Below are 13,773 nucleotides of genomic sequence, written 5' to 3' on the forward strand. Positions count from 1 at the left end.
TGTGTTTGACTATGCAAAGGAATCGATTACTACTGTGTATTATATTTAAATATCATATGATAATATATACATTGTGTTAGAGATAGGTTCAAACTGAAAGGAAAAAGCTACTGTATAGAGAAGTACAAATGCAATGATTTGGTTATTTTATATATATATATATATATATATATATATATATATATATATATATATATTCAATACAGAATCAAAGTCTGATTTTGTTAACCCTCCCTGTCCAAACCAAAGGAACAAGCAAATCCAACAAAAGAAAAATGAAGCTTATAATTGGCTTATAATTTTTATGTGGAGAAAATTTAAAAAACAAAAAAGCAGATAAACATAAACAAAAGGAACAGCAAAATTTCAGAGCTCAAGCTCAACAAAAAGCAGCAAAGGACTTAAACAAAAAAGGAGAAGAAAAGAAACACCAAGAACAATCAAATCTTGGAGTCAATGGATGAATGAATAACAATAATAAAATCATATCTTGTTCCTAAATATAAAAACACAATCACAGATTAGTGGTTGGAGACAGAACTAAGAATGAAAATTATTTAATCAAAATGCAACTCAAACTCACGAATCCCAGCAGCAATATCTCAACAATATCTCAGATATTCGAACAAATTGCAATTCAAACTCAAGAATAGCATGATAGCATGATGAAAATAAGGCAAAACAACAATTCGTACTATGAGATGTGTTTGGACTTCGGATTGAGCTGATTTATGACGTGCAAATATATATATATATATATATAAACCCAGTTTAGTTAAGACTTAAGAGAGAGAGAGAGAGAGAGAGAGAGAGAGAGAGAGAGAGAGAGAAGAAGAAGAAGAAGAAGAAGAAGAAGAAGAAGAAGAAGAAGAAGAAGAAGAAGAAGAAGAAGAAGAAGAATAGTGATTTCATATTTTACTATGAGATGATGCTGAAGCTGATGCATGCGGTGGATCCATGCTTGCTTAGTAAGATTTTTTTATTGATTATTGATTTGGGATCCTTCTCTCACTCTCCCTCAACACAGGAAGAAGAATCTCTTATCCTCTCTTATATCCCCCTTTTCTCTGAGCCCTATTCATAACTTCAATTCGATTCAATTCAATTCCGTTCCTTCTTTTCACTCTCAGATCTCAATTCGTCTTTTTTACTTTCCCCCTTGATCTGATCAGACATGTACTAATAATACACATATAATTAATTTCCCCTTCTGAATTCACAAACCTATTTAACCCGATTCTTCAATATTCTTGCGTTGATCGGTGACTGGATCATCGTCTAATCCTAAAGCTTCACACTTCAGACTTCGAGTTTGAGGTGCGTTTTGCTTTTAAATTTAATTAATAATCATTCAACATGCTTATAAACGGGTTATGCAAATTTTAGATCATGATGGCTAAAAGGTTTGTGAATTTTTGGTGAAGGTTGTGAGAATATATATATATATATTATAAAGGTAGAATGGGTTCTTTGAATCTGAAGGGACCGGTTGTGATCCCCACTGTTCGTGCCAAAGTAGCAGGGCTCTGCAGTGTTTCTTTAATTGGACCAATGAAGGCTAAGTGTATTCGAACTGAATTTTGGGGACTCAGGTGTAGCATAGATAAGGCCACTGTTCTTTCTTTCCATATAAACATGCGAAAGTGCAAGAACAAGACTGTGCATTGCAGTTTCAACTCACCTTCAAATGGGAGTGGAAGTACGGCTCGGAATTTTGATGAAAAGGATGAAGATTATGTTAACTCTAGCGTGGTTGAAGCTGGTATGTTCAGCTTAGCTGATTCAATATATGATGATGCGTTGTGTGGTCAAACATTATTTCTTGTTTTTAGTTTTGTGAAATAGATTTGTTCTATGAATTTTGTGTGTCATTGAGGTGAGGAGTGGAGCAGATGTTAATATGGATTTTGGATTGGTTTGTTGCAGTTTAAAGAGCTTGCCCAGGCTTATGAGGTTCTGAGTGATCCTGAAAAGCATGGGATTTATGATCGGTAGGGTGGGGATCCTCTCAAAGAAAGAATGGGTGGTGGCCACGACCCATTTGATATCTTCCAGTCTTTCTTTGGTGGGAGTCCCTTTGGCGGCGGTATGTTATAATCAGATGTTTTTTCAGTTTCGGAAAATTTTTATTGGTTGTGGTAATTTTGTATTTTGATTAGGTTTTGAGAGATTTGTTGATGGCTTCTTTGAACAGGTGGTAGTAGCAGAGGGAGGAGGCAGAAAAGGGGAGAAGATGTGGTTCACCCCCTGAAGGTCTCGCTTGAAGACCTATACCTCGAAACATCAAAATTTCAAGTTATTGGTAATCTATTATGATGTGATTGATTGTATGTACACTGGTTTCTTATGTTTGTGTGGTTGTTTGTGTTATTGAACTTTGCAGCAAAGAGTACAAGTCTGGGAATTCTACAAAGTGCGCTGGTTGCCAAGGAACTGTTATGAAGGTTTCTATTAGGCACCTTGGTCCCTCTATTATTCAGCAAATGCAGCATCCTTGCAATGAATGTAAGGGTACTGGAGAAACCATCAGTGACAGGGACCGTTGCCCACAGTGCAAAGGAGAGAAGGTTGTGCAGGAGAAGAAGGTTCTTGAGGTCCATGTGGATTAATATGATTAAACAATCTCATTATTTCCAGCAACAATTTCAGCAATTTTTCAACAAAGTAGTAAATTTCCACACAAGAATTTCAGCAAATTTTCAATAAAGTAGTAAATTTTAAAGCAATTTATTAGTATGACTCAGATTCTCTACCTAATACCCGACTCAACACAAATAAACAAATAACTAAAATAAAATAAAAAACAGTAAGAGATACTTAATAATGAGTCTAAGTATATGCAATGAAAACTTTGTTAAGATGATTCAAAGAACTTGGAAAAGCTAACTGAATTCAATTCATCTTCACGTCCAAGTTACATGCTTATCTTTGTTGTTTGGAACTATGTTGCAGGAACAAAAAAACAAAATCGAAAAACAAATGCGAAAGCAAAAGAAAATCTATTACATAGGAGAAATCATCATCAACCTAAGCATGAAATGCAGAAAGATAGACACTACAGGAATTAAATACATAAGAATGAACAAAAGGAAACATGAAATAAAATACATTAACCTTAGGTGACTGAGCAGAAAATATAGAGCCGAAAACCACTGTTTTAGAATCACTTCAATCCTTTAACTAAATTTAAGAGCCTTCTTCTCAATGATTAAAAAGACATGATTATTGTGCAGAGGAGTAAGCTCAGTATTCGTGAAAAGATTATATGAAATCAGTCTTATAAACTGGCTCGGGGTGAAGGAGGCGCAGAGTATGTTAACAAGACGGGAGAGAATGATTGCTAAAATATTGGGTGATTTTTTGAAATCCTAACAACTTCATCTGAATCAGATTTTCGCCGTTTACTTAACTACCTAATTTGATTTCAAATTTAAATTTTTAATTTATCTGATTTGAGTAACACGTTTCTACTTCTAATAAATTTAATCTTTTATATAATTAATTTATCCTTTTAATTAATTATTTGTATCTGAACAAATGCTTTCTGTTAAAAGAGTGACTGTAAATCCGGTCAATGATGGCAAATTTGATTTTTTTTTTCTTATCTTCAAAACAAATTTGATTATTAGTTATATTTTAAAGGTACAAAGATGTCTATATAATAACATATTTCATCCCATATAATTCTAAACTCAAAAATCTCCACTCTTCTTCTTTTCAAATGTTAGGAGCCAACACCAGTCTTCTGTGAGTTTCAGAATATTTCCAACTACACATTCATCCAGGTACCACCTTTTTCAGTGTTAGATACTAATCTCTTCTCCAATTTTTAAACTCAAGTTTTTTATGTTCTTAATTTTTCAAGTAAGTAAAAATCTCATTAATAGATTAAGTAGGGGACTCAAATAAAACACAATAAATTAAGTAGGGGCTCAAAATGATTTTCACAAATCAAAATAGTTTTACATAGTATAAAATTATAACTTTGATTTTAAGCTGATTTTTGAAGTATTATGAAAATTTATAGTCATCAATTACAAATACCATAATCATCATCATATGATTTGTCTTCGTACATAGCTTCTAGCATTATAAAACTGAAAGCCACCGATTAAGCTTTCATGTTTCGTTCATCCAAAACATAATAATAATTTGAAGAGACAGTGAACTAATTTATTTATTATGGACTAATTTATCTAATATTATCCATTTAGATATCAGTAAGAAATTGTTGACTGCACAAGCCTAACGACTTTATTTATTTTGTTTAATTGAAACCAAACTACAAACATGGTATAACAAGGAACCAGACTTAGGGTATAACTAAAATAGATTTTCATAAACATTAAAACTAAAAATAAAAGAGCATGAATATTGAGTTAAATAAACAAACAAAAATCAGTTAAAAAAAGCATGCATATTCAGTTAAATAAATAAAGAAAAATACCTGGAAGCTCGACCAAATGTCAACATTGATGGAGGGGAGACAGAGCCACCGAGTGACCAAGGCAAGTAGCAGTATTGGAGCACCTTTAGACCGAGAATCGAACAGAGCTTGCGACAGCTTGGGTGCGCGAGGGAGGCTTTGCGGTGACCACAATGGCTGCTTAATGGAAGGGAAGGAGGGTTGCGACGGAGGGAAAGGGAGCGACTTGAGGACCAACGGCGGCGGCACGCGGAGATGGCTGGCCGCAGGTGAAGGGCGACGCGCTTGAGGAGATTCGATGGAAACCTTCGCGTGAGGGCGGTGCTCTGAACTTTAGAAGCAACATCTCTTCATTTCTCTTGGAGTGGGTTCTAATTAGGGTTAATTGTGGGCTGAAACGGAGGATTTTGTGATGTTGCTTCAAAAAGCCGGCCAGGTCATTGTTCGGTTTGCCCGAACCGGATCTTGGCCGGTTCATCGGTTTAATTTCGATTTTTAAAATATCCAATTTTTTCTTAATCAACCGACTACACTTAAGCAAACAATAAAAAAGAAAATAAGTCTGTTTGATTATGCCAAAGGTAATTTTTGTTTGTTTAGCTAATGTTTATAAATATGTTATACTAAAAATTTTAATGATGGTTTCAACATATAATTTTTCGATTAATCATGTTCTATATAGGAAAAACAATAAATTAGTTTTGTGTACCTTTTATATTGTTGATCTCTTTTTTTTTTTATTTTTAAGTATGTTGTACGTGATATATGTTATTACGGATAAACTATTTCTTAATTATTAGTTTAGAATATAATTATCTTATATTATATTTTATGATAAAATTTTTTGGAAATGTTTGGATGAAGAGAATAATTTTTTGGACGTAATTTTTGGTTTACTAACTCTTTTACTTTTATTTGATACACATTTCAGATTATTTTTTTTTTGCATCTTTGACCTACAAACATAAGGTGTGTAATGAGTTATGTGTATATGTTGTACTATTTGGAGTATCTTGGATTTATTAGTTCCCTTATTGGTTTGTCATAATAATATTCTCAATGGGTGTCTTGATTATTTAATTTTAAGAAATGATCATTTATTAATGAATATCGTTATTATTTGACATATTGAATTAATATTTAGCTTATTCATTATTTAATTATAAATATTAATCCTAGTTTATAAAAATTGTACGACGTAATTAAAATAGTTTGACTCGTTTTTTATGGCTTTGATGTATTCCTTCGCTGAGTACTAATTAGTAGTCACTTTATTGATGATTTGTAATTTATACCAGAAAAAATTTCTGGTGAGTTACATCATTTTAAAGCATTTTTTATTATACATATTATTAAAGAATTTATTATTATAGAAGTTACTTCATATTTTTTAATCTCTTTTTATGTTCTCTTTAATCAGTTAATACCATATATAGGAACGGATCCAGAAAGTTTAATATGCAGGGCCAAACTTTAGATAAATTTTTTCATTCCATAAAAATAGTTAACATATAGTTATTAGAGTTAGTTTTTGAAATATATATAAATATATATATATATACACACACGTAAGACATTTTGAATATAATAATATAAACATTAAATATAGTATTATAAAAAAATAAATGATGTTTTTAAAAATAAATACAGATTATTTTATAAAAACTAATTTGAAAAGTACAAAGATATTAAGTTAGTTAAGTAAAAAATATTAGTGAACTAAACTGTTAAGATAATAAAATTACATATAAAACTATTAAATTATGTAATATTTTTTATTCCTAAAATACATATCTCGTTTATAAGTATAGTTTTTTTAAAATTCGAGGGGGGCCGAGGCCATTATTCGCCCCCTCTAAGAAAGCTAGGAAAAAATAGCTCTAGAAAATACAAAAAAATTAAAACTAATTCTAACATTTTTTATTAACATACCTAAAATAAAACATAAAAATAAACCTTGAATATAAATAAGAGTACAGAAATTTTGAATTCCCTCCTATAAAAAGGTTTATAGGAGGAGTGTTTTACGGACAAAAAATTTTCGTAAGGTACTCCATGAATGAACTTATATGAATGACTATTATATGTAAAAATGAATCTTGTTATTTTTTGCCAAAAAGTAATTGGCGTAAATTTTATCGTCGTATTATAATTGTGGTTATGAGGCATATTTTTTGTTCTATATTAGTTTTATATTCTACCTTTACTGCACATTTTAGTATAAATTTTAATGTTCGTAGTTGCACACGTATTTTACCATGCATTTTATGTTTTTAGAACGGTATTTCTTATATCATGCGGAATGAATACAGTAAGATACGTAACATTATTTTAGTGATGAAAAATTTGTATCACATTAATTATTAAACCATATATTTGTTGTATAATAGATATGGACAAAACCTGGATTCTTAAGCCACGAGATAGCATAGAATATAGACGAGGACTTAATAAGTTCCTAGACTTTGCATTTGCGAATGCATCGTCGGATAACATGATAAAGTGTCCATGCCCTCAATGTGGGTTTCAATTTATGCAAACAAGAGAGGATGCGTAAGACCACCTGTTGATAAAGCCCTTTCTCGCTGGTTATACTTTGTGGTTGCGTCATGGTGAGAAACCAGCTGAGGAGAACTCTACTTGCAAACCGATAGTTGAGAAACCTACACCCAAGGTGAATCTATATCTTCAAATGGTGCACGAGGCATTTAACTTCACAATGCCTCCTGGAAGTGAGGAGACCACAACAGCGGATCCTGTAGAAGATGATGATATAGAGTTGCCGTACTTATACGATGGTCCAAGTCGCGAAGCACAGGATTTTACCGATCTTCTTGCGGATGGAGCGGAGAAATTATATCCCGGCTGCTCGAAATACTCAAAATTGTCTTTCCTAATGAAGCTTTATCACATTAAGTGTATGTGTGGTGTGAGTGACAAGGCTATGTCGATGATTTTGGACTTATTGCGGGATGCATTTGAGCAAGTCAAATTCCCGTTCACTTTGTATGAAGCCAAGAAAACTATCCGAAAGTTGGGGATTGAGTACAAAAAGGTAGATGCATGCCCGAATGATTGCATGTTGTATTGGGGTGAGGATGAGGATGCGACCAGATGCAAGCAGTGTGGGACTTCACGATGGAAGCAAAAGACGCGAAAGGGTTCCGTTACGAAACTCAAAATACCTGTCAGGAAAAACGGAAAGCCTCTCCCAGCGAAGACTCTCAGTTACTTTCCTCTTATACCACGACTGCAACGGTTATTCATGAGTAGCAAAACTTCATCTGACATGTTATGGCATAAAGAGGCAGATAACAACGATGGGTACTTGAGGCATCCAAGGGACGCTGAAGCATGGAAAGACTTTGATGCAAAGTATCCTGATTTTTCTAACGATGCTCGCAGTGTTCGCTTAGCTTTAGCAAGTGACGGTTTTAATCCTTTCAGAAATATGAGTACCACGTATTCCGTTTGGCCTGTGATTCTTATTCCGTACAATCTTTCTCCCTGGTTATGCATGAAACATGCATCTTTTATACTCTCTATGATTATTTCCGGTCCTAAAATGCCGGGTAACGACATCGATGTTTATTTGGAGCCCCTGGTGGATGAGTTGAAGCAACTCTGGGATGGCATTGAAACTTATGATGCTAATAAGGGGACCACTTTCAAGATGCGTGCGGCGCTAATGTGGACTATTAGCGATTTTCCCGGGTTGGAAAATTTATCTGGGTGGAACATGTACAGTGGGTTAGCTTGTCCCACGTGTAACGTGGACGCTAAGGCTCAGCGACTAACATTCAGTCGAAAATGGTGTTACACGGGCCATCGCCGCTTCTTGAATTAGGGCCATAAATATAGAGTAGACCGGATTAGATTTGACGGACAAGTTGAAAGCAGAGATCCACCGAAGAAGTATTCTAGAGCAGATGTCTTAAGGCAGCAGTGTAACATGCAAGTATCGTTTGGGAAGAACTCAACTCTGACAGCCAAAAGAAGACGCATTGGTGAAGATGCAGATCAAGATGACTCGTATTGGAAAAAGAGGAGTGTGTTCTTTGAACTCCCGTACTGGAAGGATCACATGTTGCGTCATAACCTTGACGTGATGCATATAGAGAAGAACATTTGTGACAATGTGGTCTTCACTATCTTAAATGATAGCGTCAAATCAAAAGATAATCTTAAGGCTCGCAAAGATTTACAAAACATGGGCATAAGGCCTGCATTGTGGCCGGACGAAGGTGGTAAATATCTTTCAGCAATCTTCACAATGTCGAATCCACAGAAGGATGTATTCTTGAAGACTCTACAGAATGTGGTATTTCCAGTTGGTTACTCGAGCAATATTGCTCGTTGTGTTGACATCCGGCAGCGCAAGTTGTATGGGTTGAAGAGTCACGACTGCCACATTCTAATGGAACAATTACTTCCAATTTTGGTGAAGAATGCATTGCCAAGTCTGGTATCGAATATGATTGCGAATATGTTCTCATTTTTCTGAGAACTCTGTGGAAAAGCTGTAAATCCTATGCAGCTTGGTGCCCTTCAGAATTATGTTGTGCAAACTCTGTATCAGATGGAAATAATTTTTCCTCCATCCTTCTTCATTGTCATGGTTCACCTTACGGTGCATCTCGTTGATGAAATAAAACTTGGTGGCCCAGTACATTATCGGTGGATGTATCCAATAGAAAGGTTAGCTTGCTACTAAATGCATTCAAGTCATTTTTTTCAAATTTGTTACGTATATACTAAACGTTATGTCGTATTTATGCAAAAGGTACTTAGGACGATTGAAGCAATACGTGTGTAACAGGGCACAAGCAGAAGGCTCAATTGCGGAGGGCTATTTATCCAAGGAGATTTTGACATTTTGCTCCAGATATTTGGATAATATTGAGACTAGAATCAACCGACCAGCGCGAGTTGACGATCGACCTGTTGATGTTACAAATAATACAGGATGTACTATGTTCCCAGAAATTGGAAAAGCTTCAGGGGCTGTATCACATTTTGTACTGACCCCAATGGAAAGAGATCAGACACATCATCATGTGCTAGTCAATTGCGAGGTCGTCGCTCTATTTATTGAGTAAGTATGCACATGTAATCATTAAGCACGATTATAACCAATTTCAAACACTCAGTCATTGGACTAATTTCTTGTTATGTCATAAAGTATATTTAGGTCAGAAACCAAGCAAAAATTACGGGATCAAACAAGGTTGCAATCTAAGATAGACCGTGCTGTGCATGCAGAATTTCCTCGCCGGTTCAAGCGTGAGGTTCGTAGAAATTTAACCTGACCAACTTATTTGTGCCCTAGAATTATAAATTATGAATTCCAATTTTTTATACGAACAAACTCTAATTTATGGTGCTAGGTTCCAATGGACAGTACTGTACATTCGAAAGAAATGAAGTTGTTGGCATGTGGTCCCATGCTTCAGGCAAGACGTTTTGGGGCATACAACGTCAATGGGTACAAGTTTAGAACTATCACAAAGGAAGACAGGCTGAAAACACAAAATAGTGAATTTTATGTCTCATCCAATACAAGAAGTTATGCCAGCATGCGTGACAACAGAGTGGCTATTGGTAGTGTTCCATATTATGGAAAAATTGTGGACATAATCGAACTGAACTATAGTTGCTATTTCACAGTAGTTTTGTTCAAATGTATTTAGGCTGATACAACTACGAGCAGAAGAATCAAACAAGACCATCTGGGCCTTACCAGTGTTAATTTTGCTCGTCCAATTTACACTGGTGATCGAGAAGAGGATGAACCGTACATATTAGCATTAGAAGCTCATCCCGTGTACTATGTACGTGATGAAGTAGATCAATACTGGAGTGTAGTGGTTCATGTAAAACCACGAGACTTGTATGATATGGGAGGAGAGAATGAAGATGTTAAAGCTGCTTTTTCTCCTCAGCCCGGGTTGAACATGTCAGCAGCAGGCGACATCAGTGATTTACAGTTGACAAGGGATGATGATTTAGAAGACCCAGTAGTAGATGTTTCTGATAACATCGATTATGTGGCATAATGAAAATATGGCTAAACATGTACATCATTTTTAGAGTATCTGTGTGTGGTTGATAAGTTTAACAGTGTTTATGATGTACGTAGTTTGCTGGTTACATTACTATCTGTGTTTTCGTATTTGAATTAAGATATCATTTTAAGTTGATTTTCATGAATACCACTAGTTCCTCATTTTTTCCAACGATTTTTGCTTTTAAAAGTTAGTTTTCAAGGCTTTGTTGTTCTCATCATCATTGTTATTGTTCTTAACCTCCAATAAAGAAAATTATGATATCGAGTAAATTATCCTAAATTACGATATTGTTATCATTGACAAATATATTTAATGCTAAAAAGGTGTTGTAACAGGAGTAATGAAAATGGAGGATTTCTCATCATGCTGTGCAGGCACAACATTCGCTAATGAAATGGCTATGGCCTCTCCATTCTCTTCATTGGAACATGCAATTACGGTTGCTAGAGACATATGGTACCGTAAGTTGAATGTTAGGTCTTGGTTGGAGGCTATATCAGGACGATCTTATTCTAATGAATACTTGAAAACAGCGAACGAAGCTACTGTGCAGGTCTGTTCATTAGCCGTACTCTTAAACACTTGAGTTAAACATTATTTGATTAATAAGTATTTTACTTTGATATATTCGTACAACATTTAACCAATGATAGTTGTTCCGTTCATGCTAAAATTTGTAGGACCTTCATGAATGGGGATTAAGGTACGAGGAGAAATTTGGCTATGTTTTTGTGACATTTGTAGCTGGTAGGACATCTGAAGACATACTTGCTGAATTAAAGGTTAGAAATAAATTTCTAGCATAGAAAGTGAATTACAAAGACACAATATGCTTTACAAAAAAGACCATCAACTATACATTTTATTATGGTGCAGATTCGCTTTAATAACTCACATGGTATTGAGTTGGAGATTGCTTCAACAGAGGAATTGAAGTATATAGAACGTACTATTAGAGAGCTTCTTTCCAAGAAATCTGTCTAAACTACCGATGAAGGAGATGGTAATAGTTAATTTTGTATTTGTTAATTTTGAAAGTCCTATTTCCATAATTCCGCAATTTTTTCCTTAATAACTAGGTAATGACCTGGAAGTTATCAGTATCTTTTAAGTAGATTTATATGTTGTTGGTTGCATGTTCATGTATTCAGTGTCAGCTGAATATTCAGGCAAAATAGTTGCTGACACTCTAGATGGAGCAGACACTGATTCAGAAGACGATTTAGATGCTATCTCCTCCGGTGCATATGACATCTCCAAGGATGTTGAGCTCAATAAGGTTCCAGAAGACAATGAAACTTTAAACACCCAACATAGAGAAGATGTCGTACGTGCTGCAAAAAGGGGTTTCGATCTAAACAAGTTGCCATGGTTTGGAGATGACTTATCAGATCCGTTATCACGTCACTGCAGCGGATTTCTGACAGAGTATTTCTGGCCAGGTCAATACGATGTTGATGAGAAATTATGAATCAAAACTTGTTGGTATACTTTAGTAATTTTGATTTTTATGCTCCATTGAACTTTGTTTTGAGTTTATGAATTCAGACATTCACTTGATTTTTATGTTACAATTTATGGTTGAATACAAACTCAAAATGGTTGATAATCCAAGAAAAAACCTTATTCGTAAATTTATTTTTAGTTATTCATTTATAAATATTTTTTTAATTAATGAATTCTTTTTTATGTAACACAAAAATGAAAATTTATTTAATGCATTAAGTTGCAGTATTTGAAACATATTTTTTCAGTAAAAAAAAAATAGCGAGGACTAGAATAGTTTTAAGAAGGCAATTATGTTTATACAAAAAAAAAATTTCAAGTTAAAAATAATATTACAGCGGTTAGACAAAAACCGATGCAAAATGAGTATCAATGTATTCAACAACTTTACATTTTGCGGCGGTTATAGAAAAATCGCTGCAAAATAAAATTATTTGGTAGCGTCTCCTAAAATCGCCACAAGAACCGCTGCAAAACGGGTACATTTTGCAGCGGTGACCGAAAAACCGCTGCAAAATGAGATCATTTGGTAGCGTCTCCTAAAACCGCCACAAGCACCGCTGGCAAATTCTATTTAGCAGTAGTTGATCTGCTGCTATCTGCCGATTTTCTTGTAGTGTATGTGGCTCCGCCCTTGGGTTGACGTATCTAATAATCTATTATTAGAAATTCTTAGAAGTGAGATGGGTGGCGTGGACAAAAAGAAAATATAAATGAGTTTTTTTATTTAATTATTTCACTTGATTTTTGATAATTTCGACAGGATATTGAATCAAATTCATATCAAGATCTCCATTCGGAGAACAAATACGACTTTTCTGAAAAAGGGTGGACTCAATCTAAAAATTACTTAGTGTTTATGTCAATAAAATGTTCAATGATATTAAACCGTAGCAAATAATATAAAGAATTACAATAAAAAATATAAAATAAACGAAAACTTTAAATAGATAAGAAAGTAAAATTGGAATTGAAAAAAAATAAAATATTTAAAAAAATAAGTAAAAATAAAATACACAAAATAAATAAACGAAAAGAAATAAATTAAGAGGAATAAGAAAACAAAGGAAAATAAAATAAAAGTGGACTCTAGACACTCATGTGTATTTGCACTTCATTTGCTTCCATTGTATTAGTGTGACTGAAAATTTGCAGGATTTTGTGTCATGGTGAAATGTTCAAATTGAAATCATCTAACTCTTCTAAACTTTTCTTATTTATAAACTATAAAGAGTGGACTGCAGAGTGCTCCTTTCTTGACACGATCTAACTTCTTTCTTTTTTTCAGGCTTTCTCTACCCATGACTTTGTCTTGACTGCATGCAAAGGATTTTGTTCTCTAAGGTTGATACCCCATGTCTTTGCTTTTACCTTGGTCTTCAAACCCCACGTTTTGTATAATGCTCCAGATAAAGCGACGTGCGATTTATAAAATTTCAACCTAGGTCCTTCTCGACTCGACTCATCTCATAATCGACATTCTGTTTTCTTATGATCAAGTCCTCATTTCTTTGAAGTTTGCCAGGTGCGATCAACCAGTTTTGACTGTGATCCTTTTAACTCAATTCATATGAGACAGTCGATACCTAATTCTATCATAGTCGAATTTTACAATAGGTCAAAATTTTGCACTAACAAAGATAAATCACAAATCGACTCACAGTAACTATTTTACTTTTGTAGGATTATGGACCAGGTAAAGTTTTGAAACCTAAAAGTTTGTAAATCATTTGTATCAATGTTAGTTAGAAGTACACAATAATTTTTTGTCTT

The 13,773-nt window shown here is 34.1% G+C and overlaps 1 protein-coding gene and 1 pseudogene across 1 annotated transcript; both read left to right on the forward strand.

Annotated features, from left to right (window-relative positions):
* The first annotated feature begins 1,461 nt into the window (after positions 1–1,461).
* On the forward strand, positions 1,462–2,609 carry LOC107627703 (dnaJ protein homolog; annotated as a pseudogene).
* Positions 2,610–10,834: 8,225 nt separating this feature from the next.
* LOC107627705 (uric acid degradation bifunctional protein TTL-like) lies at positions 10,835–11,965 on the forward strand. Its single transcript, XM_016330527.1, has 4 exons — positions 10,835–11,047; positions 11,175–11,276; positions 11,371–11,440; positions 11,646–11,965. The coding sequence occupies exons 1-4, from the start codon at positions 10,835–10,837 to the stop codon at positions 11,963–11,965; spliced, it is 705 nt and encodes a 234-aa protein (XP_016186013.1).
* The last annotated feature ends 1,808 nt before the right edge of the window (positions 11,966–13,773 follow it).

Source organism: Arachis ipaensis, chromosome B2 (assembly GCF_059453495.1).
Source record: "Arachis ipaensis isolate K30076 ecotype BB chromosome B2, ASM5945349v1, whole genome shotgun sequence".
Classification (NCBI taxonomy): domain Eukaryota; kingdom Viridiplantae; phylum Streptophyta; class Magnoliopsida; order Fabales; family Fabaceae; genus Arachis; species Arachis ipaensis.

Bases quoted from the DNA above. Each gene is read 5' to 3' on its own strand.
- LOC107627705 (XM_016330527.1), top strand. From the start codon at position 10,835: ATGAAAATGGAGGATTTCTCATCATGCTGTGCAGGCACAACATTCGCT. The intron at 11,048-11,174 runs GTCTGTTCATTA...TAAAATTTGTAG, and splicing joins CGAACGAAGCTACTGTGCAG to GACCTTCATGAATGGGGATT. The intron at 11,441-11,645 runs GTACTATTAGAG...TCATGTATTCAG, and splicing joins GGAATTGAAGTATATAGAAC to TGTCAGCTGAATATTCAGGC.